We start from the raw sequence: 24,375 nt of genomic DNA, 5'->3' as shown, positions 1-24,375 counted from the left end.
ATATCAAGCATACCATTCCAAATTTACATGACTTCTGTTATTCTGGGAAGTCTTCTTTTTAAAACATTTATTCAGTGTGAGTTTTGGGGAAGATGAGTGTGCTGATGTAGTTGAAAGGCTAATATTACCAAAAAAATGTTCAATATTGGTGTAAAAAGAGTTAAAATACCAAGGATCTGTAAGTTTTAAAGCTGGTAACTACCATACTTAAATATGAGGGAGTAGTGCTAGAATTTGAGAGATGGTACAAGTGGTTAGAAATTAATTAATAAGTTTATCAATACTGTTGCAGTGTAGGGAGCTAAGACTTTGACTTATAAAGGAAAGTTTAGCTAAGCTTATTAAAACTAGTTCTTTAATGGCAGAAGAAAGTTCTGGGTTGCATTTTGTTGAAAGGTTGATTAGTTTGGTGGTTTGTTTTTTTTTCAGGTCTGCAGAATTTTTTATCAACTTCAATCAACTTATTGTTATATCTGATTAATTCTTCAGACTGGATCACTGGCATTTTAAATTTAGCCATCAACAGTTCATTTCAGTGTGCTTCAATTTGAGTGGAGTGACAACCTCTTTAGGTTAGATATTCTATTGACTGTGTTTTCGCAGTAATTAAAACAGAACTGTAATCACTTCAGTTGGAATTCATTTCACTTAACTCTAGTCGTCTAGGTATTGAGTTATCCAGAGTAAGCCAGTCATATAGGTTTCCCTTAAAATCAATGAGAAAAGGTAATAAAAGAAGACATGATGAATGGAAGTCCAACTCGTGACTGTGACTGTGAATACAGATAATGGTTTCCCAGGAGAATGTGGCAGCACAACAAAAGAAGTTTAAAATAAAAAACAACTAAAAAACCAAACCCACCAACAAAAATCAAATTAATTATAAATACTGCATTAATATTAGTTTTGACAAATTACATTAGTCATCTCACTACTGACTCAGCAATGCTGCAGATCTGATTTCAGTGATGTAACAGTTCTAATATATTTAGAATATAATTTTCTCAGATGGAAGTTCCAGTACTGTAAAAAACTCACTTTAGTTACTGACTTAGTAATAGCTTTGGCCTTAGTGCAAATGGAATTTTAATTACACTAACAGCATAATTTATATGTTTTTGCTTTTTATAGGGCTGTATCTTATAAGACTCACTTCTGTGTTAGTAACTGTATTTTGAGTCCTCTAAGAGGAAGAAAGAAATTAGATTATGTGCCTTTATTTCAGTCTTCTTTGTAAAAGTGAACTAGACCTCTACATATACTCTGCACTGGTGTGGCCTCAGCTGGAATATTGTGTGAAGTATTGATCACCACAATATAAAAAAGACATTAAACTATTAGAGAGCCAAAGGAGGGTAACAAAGATGGTGAAGGGCCTTGAGGGCAAGCTGTGTGAGGAGTGGCCGAGGTCACTTGGTCTGTTCAGCCTGGAGAAGAGGAGACTGAGGAGTGACCTCATTGCAGTTACAACTTCCTTGTGAGGAAGAGGAGGGGCAGGCACTGATCTCTTCTCTGTGGTGCTCAGTGACAGACAGAGGGAAGGGCCTGAAGTTGTTTCAGGGGATGTTTTGGTTGGATATTAGAAAAAACATTCTTCGCCCTCATGGTGGTTGGGCACTGGAACAGACTCCCTGGGGAAGTGGTTGCAGCACCAGCCTGACAGAGTTCAAGAAACGTTTGCACAATTCTCTAAGGTGCATGGTGTGACTCTTGGAGTATCCCGTGCAGGGGTAAGAGTTGGACTCAGTGATCCTTGTGGGTCCCTTCCAACTCAGCATATTCTGTGATTCTGTGAATATTCCCACAGCCATCAGGAACTCACATCTGTAATCATCCTTGTATAGCTCAGCAAACAGTTTTTGATTTAACATCCAATTATCTGCCCAGTTGATGCTGTCCCTAAGAATCAGTCCATTAAAATGCTAGACCCTAAGAAAAAAGAGTTATGGGGATTGTTCATTTAATTTTATCTTACATCATGAGCCTCTCACTCTTCTCTGCTTCCCTCCATGAAGCCTGCCTCTGCCAACCTCCTAGACAATTGGAACAGTGATATGAATATGTCTGCCCTGGATGTGTGAGGGGCTCTTACTTTCCCACACTGCTTCAAACACTTGTTTTGTTACTGCTGCAGTGGGATGACAAGTACACTGCACTGCACTGATTCTTAACTGTAAATAACTCCATATTTGTTTCATAAATATGAATATTTAGAACTAGTTCCTTCATCTTTTCTTCAAGAAAAAAAAAAGGTTTTTTTCTCAATAAGATGGAGCTTTAGACTTAAAATACCTGTAGATATATTTTTTATAATGTTGGATATTGTGCTGTTAAAGAATGAAGTGAAATAGGCTTTAAGTAAGAATGGTGATTTTTGGGATTATTTTTGTTTAGACTTTTAGCAAGAGTAGCAAATCCTAATATAAGCCCCGTAAATGCAATTTAATATATTATATGTAAGTTATTGTCATACAGTGGTCTGGAAAGCATTTACAGACATGACCCTTAGATCCAAGCCTGTTGAAGATACTTTACAAAACCCAGCATCTTTCTAAAATGCTAACTAGCCTGGGCATTTTTAGTTGTTTTTGTCTCACACAGGGTGTATTTGTCCTGAAGATTAGACCCTAGTGGAAAAAAGGAAGTGAAATCAGACTGTGAGTGCATCTTTCATCTGCCTGGGTTTTATTTATCACACAACCCTTAGTCTCTGAATATAGACAAAAAGGAAACTATTTTCCCCTTTCAGAACAATTAGCCTGTTCTTTAAGGCTAGGTACCAGACCTCCTTAGGATCTACACTGCCTCCAGATTTGAGTAGTTAGAGCTAAAAGCAGAGAACAGACTCTCTTGTTACCTTACAATCAAGAGTCTTTACGCATCCTCCCTTTCTCCAAAAGAAAAAAAGTCACAAGTAGGAGCAAAGCCTTCTCACAAAACTAACAAGATACGTTTTTCTTCAAAGTCTGAAAGTTGTTCCCAGAATCATGACAATAGCTTATAAAATGTTGGTGAGGCCATGCCATTTGATGAGATGGTACCTGCTGTTCTGCCATCCTGCTTAGAACTCATTAAAATAGCGGTTCATGAAAATTGAAAAACTTGCAGCATTTAAGCAAGGACCTTTTATAAGACTATAATTCTTATTTAACTCATTATTTTCTAATGCATTTATTTCAAATACAGCAGTGTAATTAACATGTGTTAAGGCTAAGTTGGAGCAGCAGACTGTTCAAACCTATAAAGCAAACATTGTACCCCACCTGAGCTCCTAGTTGTAGTATTAAGAGGTACAAATAATCTGCATTTGCTACTTAATGAGATTCTAAAAAACACAGTTAAAAATCTCAGTCATAACTCACATCTTATTTGGACATTAGTCCATATGCCAGCTCTGATCTGGGACAAGACTTAGGGTTACTCAGTCTGTTATCACATTTGTTTCTCATGTCTAAAAGTCATTTCTCAGTCACCTCACAGGGGTGTTATAACTGTGCTCAAGTTTGCAAAGCTTTTTGCAGTTCCTGGCTTACTGAGTGGAACTGGAGGGCAGTACACAAATGCCAACTATTCCTACTATCCTACAGCAACTGGGGACAGATTTTTCACATGCCAGTTCTGTTACTCTGGGACAAGTGGCTGCTGAATCAAGTGATGATGGGGCACATTGAGGACAAGGCAGGCAAAATGCAAGCAGAAAAACAAAGTTACTCTAATGTTGCAGAAAAACAAAACTAAAACTCACAGTAAAATGAGAGTCTCAGTAAAAAAGAGAACAATATAAACCCTTCTCAGAAGGGTCTTTGACAAGCTGTTGTGTTGATAGCTGATTTAGGCAGCTGGCAATGGCAGAATATTAATGAGGTATTGGTAGGTGCATGAGCAGTTTGAACAGGTTGATTATACCTGACTGAAGTCTGCAATGCATAATATCAAGATACATTATTTGTTTGTAGCATTTGCTCTTAGTTTAACCTTATTGCTTGCTTGCTGCTTTTTTCCTTTTTTCTTTCTCCTTTTTTTCCTTCCTTTCACTCCTTTCCTTTCTCCCTTCCTTCCTCCTTCCTTCCTTCCTTTTTTCTCTTTCTTTCTTTTGTTCACTAGTTCTCATATGCCTAATTAAGTTCAAATGTGCTGAAAACTGCAATAAAATGTTGTGTATCAAGATGTTATAAAAGGTGCCCCTGTCTTGTTTCTCCCCTATTTGTTAGCAGACACATGCGCTCTTATTACTGTAAGCTGCGTCTTGTTCACTGCTTCATAAATGGGATTTATACATGGGAACTAGAGGGAGCTTAGAAAATCCTTGTGCACATCTGACTCAGGGTATGTAAGGGCTGAGCAATCTCTGTATATTTGACAGCAAGAGGTGAGATTGATGGCTTCACTCAGGACCCACTCCAGTCACTATTCCCCTGCTGGTTCCCTGGGAGAGGGAAGGCTGCTGCTTGCCTTGAAAGGCATAGGTACAAGCAATGCTGCCTTGCTAGTTTTAGGCACATGATGGAATTCATGTGACTGACTAAAAACACTGGTGGTGACCTTTATTTACTCAAGTGCTGTTTCTTTTTTTCTTATCTTGGTCTGGTACTGTGTCCTTCACGTGAACATCATCACACATATTTATTTTTATGATTTCTACCATATTTTTTTTATTCTTCACAGCCCATAATAACCTCTAAAAGTTCTGAAAAGGCATTTTGCTTGTCATTGCTTCATTCCTTCATCTTTTGCTACTTTCTTTATCAACATTTGTATCTACTCATGTAAAATCCTGGGGTGTTTTGGTTGCTAGTGGATTTACACTTGTCTTAATACTACCTATACTACCCAAATCTTACTAGTTAGGCTTAGGTTAGAGCTGGGTTTATTAATGGGTTAGACTTCTTTAGGGGATTCAGTTTCAAGGATATTAAGTGCAGATTTTACAGGAGAATACTGCTTTAGCTCCATAGCATATATGGAATGTTTGAGATGTGGATTTAATGTTTGTGAGAAATAATACTTATTTTCATCTTGGTACAAACATATATTTATCATTTTTTTCCTCTTCACCTTTTATTACTGAAGCTAATATTTGCCATGATGATCGATAAAGGAATATCAGGGAAACTATTCTTAGCTCTACTTCATGGGATAAACAGGGGGTGTGAGATACAATGATCCAGTCCCTTTGTGGACAGCGTAATGCCCAGTGTAGGTTGGCAGACAGGACATGCAGTGGCCTTTGCACCAGTTTGGCCTCTAGGCTAAGGCACAGGAGCACCTATGTCCCTTTGCTTCTCTCCTTAATGCTCCTGTAATTTACTGTGAAGCTTTTGAAGGGAGGAAAGCCTGTTCTTCTACCTAAAGGGATGGATATAGCGGGATCTCTCCAAACCATTCATTAGTGACATTCAGGAACCTTCAAACATTCTTTTGACTAATGTGGTGGCTGTGATTTTTCAAAGTGCTTTTGTATTTATTTTTAGGAAAAGGAGTGCTTCCTCAGTAAATTGATAAACCCCTTCCATTTTTATGAAGAGCATATGTTGATGTTGTTTGCCTTACACAAATTTGTAATAGTGATAGAAAGTGTTGTCATGTGATATTAAGTAATGAAAACAAATATGCTCAAGCCCTTGAAGTGTAAGAAAACAATAGTTAACCTTTTGTTCATGAACAACCAAAAGTATTCTCAGATGAGTCGGAAAGAACAGCTTTTCTGGATAGATAGCAAACTTTGTTGTTTACTTCCAGCTTAACTCACAGAAAACAGAATTCTGCTTTTTATGGCAAATTTGAGGGTTTGTGCTCTTGAACATGCAATTGATCATTTTCATTTGTGCTCCGTGTGATCGTGGGCTTTCTGAGATACTCTTTTCTTCTAATGGATCCTGATTATCAAAAACAAAGTAGCATTTAACACTTTTGACAAAGTTAAGTCTCAGCGACCAGAATTGTTTCTGTTTGTCCAAACTTGTTCTAGTGGCAGGCCCCAGGTTTTCCTCTCTGTTTTCTCTGTGAACTAATATTAAACTGAGACTAGAATAAGCAGAAACAAAGTACATAACAGAAGTTCTTTCTGGACATGCATGTAAAAAGATTTATATGCTCCGTGTACAGAGGCAATAGATGCCTAATTCTGCCTGCAGGGAAGATCTCTGTTATATGTGCAGAAGCCAAACTACCTGGGTTTTAAAATTTTGCCTAAAAGCCAGATGTTTTTAGTCATTGATTTAGCTTTCCCTAGAGGTGTGGCAGCTACATGAGATTGTAGCTGATGTCTACAGTCAGCTTCAGTGAAGTGGAGAATCATAAGTACACTGGGTTTCTATTACAGGGCTAACCTAGTGATAGGTTATGTTAAAAAACAACATTTTGCTTGTTTGTGGAATATATTGCATGCAGTGATACACGGCATTTACCCTGAAAATAGGCAGTATCCCAAGAAATAAGTATAAGCTGACACAGATTGGTTTTTTTTGGTTTTTTTAAGGTAATCATCTCACTCCCACTGCTAATGCAGTTTACTGTGAGAAATTGGAATATGCTGTAAGTGGCACAGAAGAAAATCATGTAGAGACTTGCTGGTAATCATAAGCATAACAGTAACCTACTCACTGTTATCATCCACAGTTTTCAATACTAGTATGGCAGGAGACCAATAGAGTAATAAGTTGCCTAAATGCCCGAAGAAGAAACAGGGAGGAAAGGAGAATTTGCAGTTCATACTGTCTGTGTAGGCTGGATTACACAGAAAAAACCACAGCAGACTCCAGTTCAGCATTTAATAATAAAGGGATTTGATAGTGGAAAAAATCTCAGAAATAAATAATGCGTTTTCACGTCTACGTATTTTCTAAAAGGCAATGCAGAATGTAAAAAACGTAGAGTTTTAGATATGAGGATGATATTAGCAATACAAAAATTTATTTCAGGGCCTTTTATGTGAATTTCCTATGATTTCTTGAGCTGCCTGAATGTGTTGGCTACACCTCTCAGAACCTCTGTAAGGTATCATTCTGGTGGCAGCTCTTATGGCCAGTTCTAAATTAGAGAAGAGCTGTGGAAAGCTTGTGAGGTTTATTACTGAAAGGCTTCCTGAGGTCTTCTGCCGTGGGAAAGAGCAAATTAGTACCATCAAGCTCCACCTTGTTCCTGCAAGTACTATCATCATTAAAATACCAAAATCTTAAGAGTACAACATGGAATTTTAATATTGTGTATTTATTTTATGGGTACACAGGGAATTTTAGCTTAGAAATCTCTCCTTAGAACATGCTTTTCAGATATTTGCAATTTGTTCCTTTCTGTTGTTGCTGATGATTTTGCTGTGGTACCAATAATCTCACTAACACTTATTTATAGCATTTAGTTATAATTTAGGTGTAACTTTTTTCCATTGTTTTTTCTCCACACTGTAGATGGTAGAGCTACGTAAATCAAACCCACACAAACTAGTCACTTTGCAATAAGTGACTAATTGCAAATACAGCTTCAGTGACTGAGATCAGTGATTTGTAACAGTTGCCACATATTGACTAGGCTCTTGGAAATATTCTTGCCACAAAGTTTTTTTGCAGAACAGCTTTTGCTTCTAGAAACAGCTACTCTCATTCTGTGGTCCCATGAAAGCTGGAAATTGGTCTTTGCTCTGAGGATTCTTTATGATCCCTGCAGATGACTTTTGAATACTGTAGTTTGATATGGAGAAAAAGGGGAAAAAAATTAACATCCTTTTTCTTTCCTTGTTTTTCAGTCTAGTTGGAGAAGAGACAGAGACCAAAAAATGCCACCTGCAGCAGGAGCACCAGATTACCCACCTCCTGATGGAGGCTGGGGATGGGTTGTGGTCTTTGGGGCTTTTATCTCCATTGGATTTTCCTATGCCTTCCCCAAAGCCATCACAGTATTCTTCAAAGAAATACAAGAGATCTTCCACACATCATATAGTGAGATAGCTTGGATATCATCGATAATGTTGGCTGTCATGTATGCAGGAGGTAAGACATTTGTGAATTAGCAAATAACATTGGTTGGTTGGTTTTTTTCATATGATCCTAAAGCAATTTTCTCCTTATGGCCTTTTCTTTGTTCCTCTACCTAAGATTTAGGTAATTTAGGTAAAAAAAGATTTTGCAATCTTTCCCTAAAGTCACAATTTTTGAGAGTACAATTTTCCAACAAATCAGTGCCCAAATAATTTCTTCTGGGTCTAGGGGTAAATTTAGTCAGTTTCCACTGCCTTGGTGAGATCTCTCAGCAAATCCAATGATGAAGCTTAATCACAGAAAATTTTTATGGCAATGAGAGTTCATTAGCAAGACACAGGTATTCCTCTGTAGACGGGGGGTTTATATCCTGTCCTTATTTGTCCTAAATTCATATTTTCCATTTAGGTCAAGAGTGATGTTTCAAACATGCCATCTGTATGACAGCTAAGATGCAGACAATCTTATTCTTGGGACTGAACAGTGAACATATATTCTCTGATACCTTTTCTCTTGTAAGCAAGCAAGTAAACAACAAGACAGATGAAAAAGGATTTTAAAGTATAAAACTGTGTTTAAGACTAAGTGTCAAATCTGCTTTGACAGGCTTTGTGTCTATCAACCCCAAAGGACTAACTTGTTAAATTCTGCATGGTTTCTTCTTTTTCAGAATTTTTTTCTTTTTTAACTATTGTGAGAGCTAGATGCTGCTTAGGCAAAACACTTAGACAGTTCAGAGGTGTGAATTACATTAATTCAGGCAACACATCTGGTATTTCCCTTTCTTTTAGTATTAAGAGGTGACCACCTGGAACATCTGGACTATTTGCCTGATGGAGCAATTAAATGCATAGATTTATAAACATGTGTGTGTTTATGAATATGTACATGTGTGTGAGTGTATATATAGAGACTGAAAACATTGTGCCGATAGTGTACTGATACTGAAACTCTTTAGTCACTGAAGAGTATCACTCAGAATTTTTCAGAAGTGGCATCTGTGCAATAGTAAAGTACAATGTTATCAGGTCCAACAATGATCTATTGAAGGATGCATGAAGTCTCATTTTTAGCATGGTAGTTTTTTTATCTCTTATTTCAGTCTCCGTGAATTTTGACACTGCTTATTTAGCAGTCAGGGAAGTGAGGAGCTTGCCTACAAAGAAAATCAGGCTACCTGGATTGCTCTCTCCAACTACCTCTTTTTCCTCTCTGAGTATAATAAGGAAGCTGGAGCCATCATAGCATTAGCTTTAGCACCTCAGGTAATATTTTCAGCTGATGGGAGGGAAAAATGGGTTTTTTTCCAGTACTGGGAGTTACAGAGACCTTATGAAGACATCTTGACAAATGGTATCAATATCACAGAAGCATACTGTTCAGGACATTTTGATACTTTTTTAATCCATGTACAAATAGAAAATCATAAGTTATTCATATGTCAGTGAGAAGTATAAAGGATTTCATAGGACCAGCGACAGTAGTCAAGTGATTCGCCAAAATTCACCAGGTGAAGAAATAACTTGATGCATCAAGAGTGAAGTGAAAGAGGATGTGTCTCATCATGTTCAGGTCCCCTCTAAAGTAGTGCTTCCTTAAAGGTGCATCAGCACCTGCACTGTGGAGTGTACCTGAGTAACTGTGGAGGTCTCTGAACAAGTGTTGAACCATCTGGAGCATGGGGAAGAACACAGGTGCTGAAAAGCTGGATTTTTTCTGCTTTCCATATGTTGTGACTTGCTGACACTGGGCTCCTTTAACAATGTGAAGAAGATTTGCTCTGTAGTGCGGGTGCTGTTATGTTGTATTCTCTGCACAGCATTTAATTTATGCCATTTCTATCAGGTCAAAGTTCCCCCAGGTTTTATTAATGGTACACATGAAAATCTCAGGACATTTAGCTGTGGTCATTTTTATCTGCAAGGTTCAACATGCACAACTTTTCATGTTAAATACAAAAGATTCCATATTTCTTCCCTTTCTCTAATACTTCTTTGACTGTTCTGATTACCAGATACTAGTCCACTTGTATATTGACATTAAAAGCTACAAAATTGTTTGCAATTCATTCTGCCAACACCTACCCATTTACTACAAAGATTATCAGCACAGGAACAGTGGCCAAAGTTGTTTGGATATCTTGTTACAGACTCGTAGTCTTAAAATGCTGAGAATGACGACCCTGCCTGATATAAACACTCTTTGAAGCCAAAGCTTCTCTAGGACCACTTCCTAAAAAATAGGCCATTTAGACAATCACTGGCAGAATATGAAATAGCAATCTGGAAAAACATTTCTGAAGGAAATCGCTTCGTTGTTTTTACTGTCTGACGGTGGTTTGATTCTTCCTTCATATTTGATGTACTGTCATGTGAAATACACGTTCAGCCTGCAAGTACAAGGTGTATTGTTTACTATGAAGTGTGATACATATATCTGCAATAAATGATGTTCATCATACTACTAATCACGGTAACCTGAAAACATCTAAGATCTGTCATCCTCATTACAGCTTAGCATTCGACCTATTAATCATCACAGTGGGGTCAGTGAATAAGTTAGAATCTGTCCAGACACTTTTGCTTTGGAGGCTGCAGCCTCTTGCAGTAATTAGCTGGCATCTGTGTTTCTGCAACAAGGTATTAACTTACCTTTCAATGCCTGAGAAAAAAGCTCCAGTAAGGAGCTAAAAGAATGTTAATTATATTTATCACTTACTTCATACTTAGAATAAATGGCATTAAATTATAGCAGACCATCTGGCAATCCATATGGTCTCCTGCAGTCCTGGTTAATTCCAGCAAATAGGTCAAGCACAGCATTCACCACGTTAAGAAACACCAGGCAGAGGTGACAAATCAGATAAATCAAATCAATATGAAACTCCTTTCTCTCTCAATCTGGCACAACGTGCAGTTTCATACTGGTTTTTGTTGTGTTTTAGGGGGTTGTTTGTTTGTTTGTTAAGCTCTCTCTTCCTTCTTCCCCTGCCCCCCAACCTTTTGATGTTTGTTAGAGTTTACTAAGAAGGCATCCCAAAAAGCAAGATCCAGTGATGTGATTAAGGCTATAAGTATTGCACAGTCTCTACTGTTCAGGCCATGCTTGATAAAAGCGTCCTCTGGAGAAGGGCAGTAGTTCAGTCTCCATGGTAACTCATTCTTCTGCCTCTCTTGAGCAGAGACTGTCAATTGCATTAATTAAGGGTGATGGTTTTGTGATAGATTCCTACACCCAAGGGGCTGAGATTGGGACCATCAGACTTTTGTTACTGGAGGACAGAATCTGGGATAAAATTGAATTAGTTGAGTTATCCTGACAGCGCAAATCTGTGTTCCTGTACATGTGTGAACAGACATGTATATAAGTGGCGTATGCATGTATGTATTCTTATGTATACAAAACTATATATGTATCCATACACCTGCAGAGTCATATTTCTGCTCCACACACAGAGACATTAAGGAATTAAAGAAAAAGATCAAATACATTTGACCTCAAGGTTCTCTTAGTTCATTCTTCACTTTTCCCAAACTTCACCTCTTGCTTTGTGCAACGTTATCAGCCAAAGGTGATTAGGGAACTTCTTATCAGACCTCGATCTGTTTCCAGTAAAAATGTTTTCATTGCTTTCAGTGTGGGTTTGATAGGAGCCATAGTGGCAGCTATGAAAGCCATGTGACAGGTCCGGTGATTTCAGACAGAGCTGACCTTGAGTATTAGATTTCCTCAGGGAAAAAGTAGATTGTTTACTCACTGGTCCTTAACTCATTTTCTGTCATTTTTCCAAGGACAGTTTCAGTTCGGGGTTTTTGTTTCTTTTGTTTGTCTGTTTTTTCTAAAAAAGAACTTTTTGGGTATAACATTGGGTTATAAAGATTACCTTGAGAGCTGATAAATCCTTCAAGCCATACCCAGGATTGAAATGTGGGACAGTCTTGCTGGTCTGGAGTTCAGAAAACATAAATTTAAATTCTGGATATTTCTAAGTAAATAATTTAAAAGTCATCTTTAGACTGCTTTTGAAGAAAGATGCTATATAAATGCATGGAGTGGCCAATATAATTTTTCAAAACACGCTTATACTTTAAAAATGCAGCATTTAATATCTTCCTTTCTCTTCTGTACTGGTTAAGTTAGTCAAGGTTGAAGTTAAGTATTTCCAAACAGTAGCAAACCCTTAAAGGATTTTTCATGTGACAGCACAAAAGTAATCTATAGACAAGTCCTCATTTTGACTTTGTCTAATATTAATTTGGAAAATAATGTGTCATATGGTATGTTCAAAATATTTGTGATTTTATCTCAGTGGGTGTTTTGGTGATATTGCTGTGAAGATGAAATGGCGTGCACAGTGGAGATGACAGTTGTGAAATCCATGTAACACAAACAACAGATGGTTATGGATTTTTACTTTTGGGCAGGACCTGGTTTCCTACACTTTTCTTCCTCCCTGAAAACATTTTCTAATTTTGGTTTTCCACATACTGGCACAAGGAATTCAGTGGCTATCCATATGGAGATTGAGAAGCTTTCTTGAATTGACCTATCTCCTTTGTTGTCAGGGGCAAGTGTTTTTCTCCATCAAAATATGCAAAGTGTTGAATTTTAATAACCTCATTTAGAGTGTCCTTGAAAACAGAACTTACCAACTTTCTGAGTACCTCATGGGCATAAGGGAATACTTCACTTTTAGCCTAAGATACATGTAAAACATCTATGTCAAGTTAATTTGAGACTCATAGAGAAAGAAAAAGGATTCATAATGAGGTTTCACAAGAACAGAGCATTTTGAATCTTACTAGCAAATGGAGGTAAGAGTAACTAGTAAACTAGTTCAGTTCTTAAAAAACAAGACCGGAATGCTAAAGCCTGTGAAAGGTAATAGAGCCAGGTCTTACATTTCTTGGAAGGCTTTGAGTTTTAGTAAAACTGGACTTTGTGGAGTAGTCTTCTGCAGTAGCAATGAATGTTTTAAACAGAGACCATCCTAGATATTTAGAAAACACTCTTTAAAATGGTCATGGGAAGAAAGGTGGGGAAAAAAAAGCATATCTGTTGTAGATGGTATTATACATTTTCTTTTCAAACAGGTTTGTCATCCTAGTACAGGAACAAGCTGGTTTTTCACTCTGCAATTTGTTACATTTGGCTGAACAGAAAAGATCTAATTGCTAAATATTCAGTGCCTTTTGGGGATCTGATTTTGTCAAGTTTTTATGAAACAAAAGTTTCGCTGGGATCTACTGAGATATACTCAGGAAGCCAGTCTCAAAATTAAGGACATGCTTCCACTGAGAGAAATAAGGAGTTTTTTGTCTTTTATTGTATGCTTGTGTTAATTTTGAGTAATTGTCAGAAAGACATTACATGATACAGAGCTCCCACTGTGCTTCTACGAACCTCTTTTAGTGTTCCAGCCATAAGGTTTTAGTAATGGTTTGATACATATGATCCCCTGGGGACATGGTTTAGTGGTGAACATGGCAGTGCTGGGTTAATGGTTGTACTTGATGATATTAAAGGTCTTTTCCAAACTTAAAAATTTCCATGATTCTGTAGAAATATTTGTAGGATACTTAAGTTTAATTAACTTGAGCCTTTTCTGTAAACAGGTCTCATTTACATACAAGTAGGAAATGTGGATTACATGATGAACATTTATTAATCCCTCCTTCCCTTTGTAAGACTTTATATTTGTCTTGATCTTAATTTGGTTTTATAGACAGGGATTTCTATTAACTAAATCAATATTGACAGATTTTTTTATCTGCAAAGATATGATTCTTTTTTTGATTCCCACTTAGTTTCAAGTAATAGGTCAAAGTCTAACAATAATAAATAACATGCATCACTTTCTAAGGGGCTAAAACTTCGGGTTGTTTAAAACAAGGTATCAAGGGACAAACTGAGGCCTTTGATATGTTCATTGGGCTTGTTAAACTTGACGAAAGAATGCTTATTTTTGTCGTGTACTGCAAATGGTTGGATTAGGTTCCCATATAGTTTTTCACTGGGTCATACAATGGTTGTGTTCCTGATGTGTGTTGGGTAATTCAAAGGTAATGAAACAATGGTCTAGCGCAACTGGGAATCATGAGATATTTAAGCAGATACCAGAGAACTTTGGGGAAGGAAAAGTCTGTGTATACCATTGTAGTCACTCAGCACTTCACATGAAATAATAAACCCAACATTTTACAACAGAACTTATTATAGAATTTGCTGGTCCATTGTTTTGGAATGTCTAAGAACTATTCCCTTGTTTATTTTGGAGAGTATATTCAAGGAAAACAGAGTTGTTACTGATATGTTTAGAAGATATTCTAAGCAGTATCAAATGGCAACAGCTGAGACGTACCATGATTCATAAAGATATGTAGTTCTGTTAGTCATTAAAAGAGGTAAGTGGGGCCAGGGACTTAGTGACAGGTTTATGGTGATGCCAGAGGAATGACAGAAATCAAAAAATTAGGTGGTTTAGAATGTATTCTATGATTGTATTAAGCAATCTTTAATTGATTTACTGTTCTGAAGATTTTTGCAAAGACCATGTATTTAAATGTAATAAACAATATGAAGAGTTTTTGAGGAGTCAGAAGCTTTTAATCTAATAGTGATATTCTATTAAGATTCTGTATGTCAAAGAATACAAACAAATGCAGCTTTAGTAGGGTTATACATGTTTTATTGGTGTATACAAGCCAAAGAAAGCCTAGCTTTCTTTTCCACAAATTATTGGCAGGTGTTTTTTCATTGTCAAGAAACAGTTAAGTATTTGCATTGCAGTTCTGCCTGATTTATATTTGGGGAAATATCTACTATGACTAGACATCCAAATGAAAGAATGTGATTAAATACAGGAACTGTATTATAATAATACAATTAAATACAGGAACTGTGTTATGAACCTAAGATGTTGATTTCCTCATATCATTCAAACACTTCCTGCAACATTCTCACTGATGATGGGAACGTGTGCCCCTGTTTGGTTTTCTAGTGTTAATGCTTTGAAATACCATTAAGAGCTTTAGCTTTAGAAAACTTTGAAGAAGCAGTGGTATCCTTACAGGCTTTTATCAATAGTAGCTGCAGATAAGATGAACAGGATTCGTGTGTTTAGTCTTCCTCAGCATAGGCACCTATGTCTGATCCAGTTGTCTAGACAACTTCTGTTGTCAGTCAATAAGATGGGAATTTCTAATTCATTCCTTCCTAGGTTAAATGTCCAAAACACATCAAATAAACTGTATTTTAAAGACGTCTTTTGTATTTGAGAGCTAAAAGAATCTAGAGGTCAAGTTCAGATGTCCATGTTGCCATAATCTGAGCTGATGCCATCCTACATGGTTGTTGCTCTATACTAATACATTATATTTTGCTACCTCGAGACCTTGAAATCTAAGAACATTCTTATTAGAGATAAACACCCATGGTTAGTCATTTTGAGCTTGTTGTGTTTAAGGTTTGATTTTCTTCTTTTATCTTCTTCTTGTGTGTTTGCTTAGGTTGTTGCAATTCTCCAAGTTCCAGTGACACCGACTCAGTTGCATTAGTTTGATGCGCTTAAAAAATACCTGTTAATTTAAGACCACCTTTTTAGCTTGTAAATCTTCTCTTATCTTGCGAATGACTTTCCTCATACCTGTAATTCACTTTCTTCCATAACCAGCTAGAAAAAACACTACTCGGAGAATAACTGGCTTGTCTAATAATTGGCCAGGTTTGCATTCTTCTGTAGCTGATTATAAGCTGATAGAAATCTATGGATCTGTTATATTTTCTATGTTCTGTGAATGATTTAAAAGTTAAATACAGTTCAATCTCTTTGTAACAAGATCCCAACACTTACCAGTATCAGCTGGTAAAAGTGGCAGCACCAATTTTGTCATTATACAAACCTTGCTTATACTGCTCTCCTATGGGGAATCCTTTGGCTCTTCCTGGAACAGAACTTACTTGACTGAAATTTTTAGTTCTTTTACAAGGATAAGATTCTCTGTCCCACACATATTTCTTCCAGATTTGCAGGATTTCCTAAAACTCCTGCACCAGCTTTCAAGATAGGGACTGGCACAAGAGAAGGCAGCAGATGTCCTATTTGGACCTTCCCTAGAAGATGGAGGTTATCTTATGTTCTGGAAGTAAAATTTCACTCAGAAAAGCTTCTAGAGCAGTTCTGGTCTAAATTGTTTGAATTATATGGCATATAACCAACTGGCAGAATTAATCTCTCCATATTGTGGCATTGCTAACTGTATGTTATAGAGTGTATGAATCTTCTATTACTTGCCTCATCAGAATAGTTGTAATTTTCAGAGCAGCAAGTAAATGAACAAAGTGCAGGAGTTTTCCTTCGGATATTTAACTTAAAGACTGTCTTTAGAGGAACTATAAAATCCATAAGAAGCCAAGAATCCATAACTGTTACCATGAAACATTTAATTAAGGAACATAAAGGTTTAAAGATGGTGAGAAGGAACATTTTCACTGATGATGTTACACTCTTATCAGGGACATCTAAAACAACTGACTGGAACTCCATTCCAAGTATGGGCATTGGTGCTTATCCTGCAAGAAATACTTCATTTTAAATACCTTAGCTATTTCATAAAATTCAATTTTTTCTTTACGTACCTAAGTCAACATATAAGTATGTTAATATATTATGCAAATATGTTCATCCTTAGGTGTTTGCACCATCAAGATTTCTTGACAGTGTACCTTCAATTACTTAAGTGATCACAGAGGCATTCATTAAAATGTCATTTTTCTTTATATTCACCTTAAAAAGACATGATCCATAAATGATTCATATCTTTTTTCCCCAAGTAAAATAGAAATAAAATATAGAATACTAGCTTTGAAAACTTACAGCATTTAAGCAAAGCTGGTGGTATTCGCTTTATTGAAGTAAATTGATTAAAACTTTTGACTTATTTGTTAGTAAGCTTATCTCTGCTTTGTAAATGGAAAACAAAAATCTAAGGACAACAGTACAATTTGACCTTAAGTATGAGTCTCCTAATTCAGTTTTATTTATTGGATTCCATAGAGTTCTGGTGCTGCAAAGTGCACTGTGGAGTCAAGAAATCAGACACTTGTGACTATGAGGGATTATTCTGATTATTCATTGAAGCAACAGATTCTGTAACAAAACACTTCCAGATAGTGATCTTAAATTGTATGACTCTAACATGGGAGATGATTCTAAGGAGCTCATGTCCCCTTGCATGAACAATCACTTTGGCTTAACATGTTTCTGTTGGAATAGAAAGGTACAGAAAAAGCAAAAAAAAAAAAAAAAAATTGTTTGATAAAACAATAGACAAACAAAAACCCAACAAAAAATGCCCACAAGCCACTGTGTCCTATGGGCTAGACTTGGAGGACTACACCTCACAGAATGAGATGTTTGCAGTTCATCTCAGAGAAAGGTTCAGTGTGTATTAGGCGACTGCATATACAGTAATGAAAAGCACAGTCCAGAATTGGGCTTATACTAAAATAAGAAAGTGTAGAGTTGCAAGTTTTCTAAGACTGTTTGGTAATGAAATGCAGTATGATACCTAATAACCTTGAACAAAATGTTTGTAATTATTTTGAGCTAAGAGGGAGAATTAGTTCATGGTAATGCCCCACGGTTATATTTTTAATTTGTTTATTTATATGGCAGAAGACATTTGAGATATTTCAGAGTGACTTTTTTGAAGAGTTTTAATTTAACTGGAAATTTTGAGGCTTGAAATTTTTATTTCAGCTTGGGAATAAAATGGATGTTAAAGCATAAAGTTGGTTCATGCAATGATTGTTTTAATTTTCTGTATTATTCCTTAAAAATTAGCTAACATGCCACATACTATATGTGGGAGTGCTTCTCTTGTCTTTCACACAGCATCAGAGTTTATACCTGTGCAAAGAGTGTGCAAGGCTACATTTGCCATTCTGATTTAGAAGCTCTTCATATTTACTTACTCAAATGTAAACAGTAACTTGAGTGCAAAGCACTTGACCCTGCGCTCAGAGAAACAGAGCTGAAGTGGCAAATGGGATTAAGACAAGAACAAATTTGTATCATGGAATTTCTTCCAGATTATTTCACCTGATGTCATAAAAAAATTACCTGACAAGGTGTTCAGATATACACATTGCCTAGATCAAAGTTCTGGCTAATTGCTTTCCAGTAAGATGTATTAAAAATTACTAAAGAAACATAGTTCCTCCTGTAGGAAGAAAGTATTACTTTCCTCAGTAAACCTAAGTAATATTCTCCTCACAGGCACACAAGGTAAATCTTTGCAGAAGTAGGTATATTTCACTGGATTATTTTTAATGTGTTCTTGCTGAAGAATGTCAAGATATTTCTTTAGTTGAAAGGTGGCTCCAGAAATGCACGATGCTTAGGCAGTATCTGTAATACAAATCATGAGAAGCCTGTATTTTAATGGGCACTAATTTATTCTGAATTTATGATGTATCACAATCATTAGAAGGAAGATGCTTCACATTACTAGGTGGAGAATGAAGTTTTCTGCCAGTGGCAGGTTGTTTTATTTCTTCACAGCAGGTAAAAAAACCCTCCCTTGTTCGAAAGCCATGCAAATACTATCTTCAAGTGCAACAGGGTGGGAACTAGGTCACCAAGCCACTTCATATTGCTTTTTGAAGCAGAGCTAAAATACTCCTTGTTCATGTAAGCAGACCCAACCTAGACTTGCCCACCCACACATTTTCAGAAAACCTTGTCTATGGAGGTGTATCCTCTGCTACTACAAGGGAAAGGACCATTGTAGAGAATGTTTATAAACATGTTTCCTCTCTAGTCCAGCCAAAATGCAAATGCCATAAAGGCCTTTGTTCAAGTCCCTCATAATATATTTCTTTTCCATTGTCCAAGCCCCAGGCTTCTTCTACTAGTTTTTCATGACTCTTTGACTCCTAACTTGGTCATAATTTATGATAATTTTGGTTGAGTCTACAAAGTAAATGACAAGTGACAATACACGGAGAACACTAAAAATTTGAAAGATCATCAAGTAAAGCTCTTTCTAATGTAGATTCTAATGTAGGAAATCTAGAAGTGACAGCTCAATGGCAAATTCAACTCTGATGAGAAAAAAATATATGAGGTGGATATGGGAATACGCAGAGATAAACTGAACTACTCAGATGTAAAGATTTTAAAAATGTATCTGATTTCTCCTTCAGTTTTACTGGATAGAGTTATTCTGAGTCATGTATTTGGCTGTAGAAGGCTAGAGAGATGAAAGGAAAATAGAATGAGGAGAGAAGAAATTAGAAGCCACTCTTAAATTATTGATTAATCAGTAAATATTTTCCTGAATATTATTTTTAGAAAGCAGTTAAATTTGGGTTGTCTTAAATTTAAGCAAATTGGAAATAGCAGGCTCATAAAATGGTTGGGTTGGAAGTCTTTGAGAATTTTGTATGTGTTGACTGAGTTGTCCTCAAAGTTTCCACTTCTTTTAGCATGTAATAAAGGCTACTAATTTGAGCACATTTGCAATGAAAATGCATTGAAAAATGAAAAACATCACATAAATCTTGTTACTGTTTTGGATCAAGAGTTATTTTGACAACTTTTGGCTGTTCATTATTCTAATTTTGATTTTTTTTTTTTTTTATCATGTTTCTAGGCATTTAAAAGTTTATATTGCTTTTAGTCTTTTTGACCAGGAAGACAATTATTCAGCGTTAGTTTACATATTATTCTATAGTTTAACAGATTTTTCTCAATATGAACACGTTATTTTTTCACTTGTTTGAAAACAGGGGAAAAAACAAAGTAAATGAAGCTTCACAAAGATTCTCAGTTTTAATTGGCAACTGAATGTATTTTGAAAAATAGTGGGAAAAATGTAATTTCTGTGTCTATTATGATCCCATTAATACACTACTACTGTCTGCACTTACACTCTAAATAGGTGCCAAAAACACAAATAAATTCCCTTCTCCCTTCTGGTTTTTTTTGTCATTTCTCTTCCCCTCACTCTTGCCTTTTCCCCTTTCCCTCCCTGTTCCCATTCCCTCAGCACATAGGGAAATACATATTATTAAATATTTATTATATTACTAAATATAATATTTTATTATCAAAATATTTAGAAATGTTCTAATTTATGGTTGTAAAGGAATTTGGGAAATTGTCTCACTTAGGCTTCTAAATGTTAGCACTGAAAGCCACCAAATTTCATTGGATATTATTAAAAGAATGTAATTTAAAAGATTAAATAATGATTTACCTTTTTTTTCTAAAAAATAGTGTTTAAGCCTGATGATACTAATGTGTTAAATGCATCTGGAAATAATCTTACAATGTTATTGACAATGGCCTAAATTTGATTACTTCTCTGGACACTTCCAAGTTATGAATACATCCAGATTTATACTTCTCATCACATTTATTCTAAGTATGTAGATGAGATTTAATGATCCACTCATGATCCATAAGTCACAGTAAGTGGTCCACAGAAACATCATAGGTAGTAGATTCAGTATTTTCAACTTGAAGTTTAATTATACAGGGCAAAATTGGGACCAGAAAGGAATATGATAGAAGAACAACTGAAAAAAAACAAGTGTTTTGTGCTTTCTCTGAAATTACATATTATTGTCTGTAACAGTATATAAGGAATCATTTCCAAGTTGAGTTAGTTATAATATTATTCTAGAAGAAAACAAATAAACTGTAGGATGAGGTGCAGGATGAAAATGAGATATTGTATGAACTTTATTATGATGAGCAACTTGTAGAAGACAGAGAAATCCAAATGACAATATTAATCTTGACTGAAGTTGGCTGAACTTTTCAGTTCAGATAATGAATGCATTATCTGAAAAATGTACTGATTTGAGTTGGAGACAATATACCCTATATTCCAAAGAACTATTCAATAGCCTGGGCTATTGTATTTGTTACGACTTTTTGCTCTCTAAAATTCTGCTAGGCAGAATTGACAAAGTTAATTGTTCTGCTTCCAGGAAAAGTAGCCAGGGATTTTTAAGTAGGGGTATAAAAATAATGACTGATAATAGGGAATACTAAATAGGAAGTGGCAATTAATGAACATTTACAAATATTGTGTTCACATGTGCATACACGGATTTTTAGAAGACAGTCATTCCTCAAAGAGGAAGGAAGTAAGAAGAAAATGAAAACCTTTGTAACTATGCAATAACATGGTTTACGAAAAGTGTCTATGAGGAATTAAAATAAATATTTGCATGAACTCTTCAGTTTGGTTATTCTGTCTTTTTTTTGTTTTATTTTGATTCTTTGATTCAGACAACTGATTCCCAACAGTTGTCTCTTAGATTAACTACATATCTCTTATTTTCAAGTTGCTATATTTATAATTGTTACAGTGGTAGAGGTGTAACCTCTGCCTTTTTTTTCAGTTTCATAATCTTCAGAAAATCACCAGAATATACAGACTTGTTTGGCAATCTGGTTCACAGTTAGCAAGCTGTAAAGACAAGTTTGATAGCTAAAAATTGTAACCTGCTTTGGAAAGGCACAAAGTACTGAAAACTAAGTCTTCAATGAGAAAATTTCCAAGTTCTTTTAAAGTGAAAGAATGAGTTCAGAAGGTTTCAGGTGAAAAATACTTATATATGGGGATAAGTGCCTTCTATTATCCCTGGAAAAAAACAACCCATTTTTATCATTGAGTCCATCAATCAGATGAGGGAAAGCATTGGGTATTTTTGGTTTTATGAGTGTCTTTGGTGTGAGCATGTAGGTCTCCATGTCTGACCATAACAGCTCTTTAACAGAGACAGAAAAAAACTGTTAGATAGAAATACTGGTTAGCTATAAGTAAACCTCTAATTTCTGATTAGTGCTAATTTCCCTTTGTTCCCTGAAAGTAGACCTAGTAGGGTTTTTTTTAAATATTCAGAAATGGGATGCTTTCTGTTCATGTGCTCAAACACAGAATTGAACTTAGGCTTTCATATCAGCCATCCATAGAGAAAGAATGATAACCCTCCAAAGATGATATCTCTAAAAAGACCCGACTACACATTTTCATGAGAACATTTGCGTTATGACTCATGAAATACCTTAGAGTTATGCCTCATGACATTCCTAATGAATCCCTGAAAGAAAGGGAAATTTAATTTATTATTACCTTCTATAGTGTATACTGCTGTAGATAATTACATTTACTAATATTTATATATTAGTATTATTATCTTTTCTGTATTTCCAGGAGGGAATAGTGAATAAGTCCTTGTTTGGTTTTTCATTTGAAGGAGAAGTTGCTTTTAATGGCAAAGGTTCATTGTGCATTTAACAGTAATATTATTTAAGTGAAATGCCCACACATTTTTTGAGTCAGAAAAGCTATTTTAAATTTAGAATCATGCAAGCCTATGACATCCTGAGGACTTAATTGCTGTTAAATACTAAGCTTTAAAATTCATTGTCTTTTCTTCTGCAGAAAACTTTCATTAATTTTTCCCAGTACCTCATTACTTGCCACTTGCCAGTTTTCTAATGTTCTTGTTGATACATTACATGCTCAAGTTACAAGCTGGTTGCTTTGGTTTTCTGTGGAGAAATTAACATTTTTCTGAGAAGATTATTTGCAATGCACATATCATGCACTGATGCTATTTCCAGCTATCCCCTTTACAGAGGCATGCAGGCCATTGTTGGAATAATATGTACTTGGTGTTACAGTGTCTCTGTTTACAACTCTCTTATAGGTGCTTTTGTTCCATCTCATCATTAGCTTGTTCTCTCCTTTCTTCTTTCTTGTTTCTTACCCTTTTCTAAGTTGAAAGACTAGTTTTTGAAAATATGTATGCATGGGCTTCACTCTCTACTCAGTGATATTGAAGGTAACAGGAAACCAAATACAAGAAAAGCTTTAAAAATACTGAAAGGTCTTTCTGCATCTGATTTCTGTTAATAATAAAGATGTCAATGTGAAATTTGGGCAGTTAATTTTGTGACAGTACTTTTTTAGTCAATGACCATATATGTTTCTGAAATCTGCTGAGTGTTCAGTAGCTCATAGAATTACACTTATTTCCTACTAAATATGATGAAGTTTTATACTTCTCGTTTCAAAAAAAGTCATAATTTATCTTAAAGTCTTCTGCATTTTGATCAAGTGTTTTAGTCTTTCATGAAAAAAATTCTGCAGCACAGCATGCAAAACATAATTAATATAAAGCATTGATGCATATCCATGTAAATAATAATCAGCATGGCTACTCCTTGATTAAAAAGTGGGCATTTTTCCAACTTTTTAAAATTCACAGTCATAGAGCAATTTGCTAACTTGAAGACATTTTCTAAATTACGTGGCCCATAACTCCATACATATTTGCGCCCTAATGAACAGAGAAAAAAACCTGCCAGCCAAACAAGAGCTTTAATCAAAATATGTAAAGCCCTTGATTCATGTCTCTGATGTATTGCTAGAAAAAAACAAAATACCAAAGCAGATCAAGGGTTTGTGATTCCTCCATAAAAGCAATACATGCAGAGCAAGTACCAGCACCACTGATTGCTAATTTTGTTTCTCCTGAACATTTCAGGAAAAAAAACAGCTTATATTGTAGTCAGACATATGTGTTTCTGACTTGAGCACTTCATTTCAAAACTTGGAGACATAACCTTTTTGGGAGGAGGAACCACGAGGAAGCAGCTGGAGTGCTTAGCACTCTTCCATCAGTCAAGCTCCTATGTGTAACCACACACACAATTACTGCATTTCTTATATATCTCCTAAGGAATAGATGAAGGTCAAATTAATCTTCATTAGAGATTAAAAGATAAAAACTTGATAGAATACAAGGCCTCTTCAGGACACAAGTGAGAACGTGAGCATTTAGGGTAATGACACTGAGAGCAGGGGAAGTGGAGAGCAAGGTTTGATGGATAGTTGAACGAGTGAGTGCATCGTCCCTGGCAGCTTGAGCTTTTAGCTGCTGAGCTCTCCCAACTCATAGATTAACAACCCTAACTCAGTGTTACACATTTCTGTTTGGTGGTATTTGCTGCAAGTGCATTTTTTCTCATTGTCAGTGTTACTTTGCCAGGGTTTCTGTGTTATCTAGGTTTATGGAATCGGTGCAGCCAGTCGTAAATGTTATATGAAATGGAAAAAAAAAAAATACAGCCAAATGCGCAGAGGAACTACAGAGAAAACTTTCCAACAATTCTTGAACTAATTTACCTTCATTGCTGTTACACAAATACATAGGATGTGTCAGAAATGCAGGTTACCATTCCCAGAAACATGACAAATACAAATATACAAAATAATACAAAAATAGTTGAATGACATTTTAATATTTTTTTTCTGCCTAAAGCCTGTCCAAGAGTACTGAAAGAATTTAGCCAAAGGTTTTTGAATGAGAGATA

General features: G+C 35.8%; 1 protein-coding gene across 2 annotated transcripts in view; it reads left to right on the top strand.

Annotated features, from left to right (window-relative positions):
- The window catches only part of SLC16A7 (solute carrier family 16 member 7), an 86,314-nt gene that overhangs the window by 41,080 nt on the left and 20,859 nt on the right, over window positions 1-24,375 (top strand). For both annotated transcript variants that reach the window (XM_032107086.1, XM_032107087.1), the window contains exon 2: window positions 7,742-7,985. In XM_032107086.1, the coding sequence (XP_031962977.1) occupies window positions 7,772-7,985 (214 nt within the window). In that variant the 5' untranslated portion in view covers window positions 7,742-7,771. The remainder of the gene's footprint in view (window positions 1-7,741; window positions 7,986-24,375) is intronic.

The sequence above is a fragment of the Corvus moneduloides genome, chromosome 4, assembly GCF_009650955.1.
Source record: "Corvus moneduloides isolate bCorMon1 chromosome 4, bCorMon1.pri, whole genome shotgun sequence".
Lineage (NCBI taxonomy): Eukaryota > Metazoa > Chordata > Aves > Passeriformes > Corvidae > Corvus > Corvus moneduloides.
The sequence above is the reverse complement of the archived record's forward strand: the minus strand, read 5'-3'. Positions and strand labels throughout refer to the sequence as shown.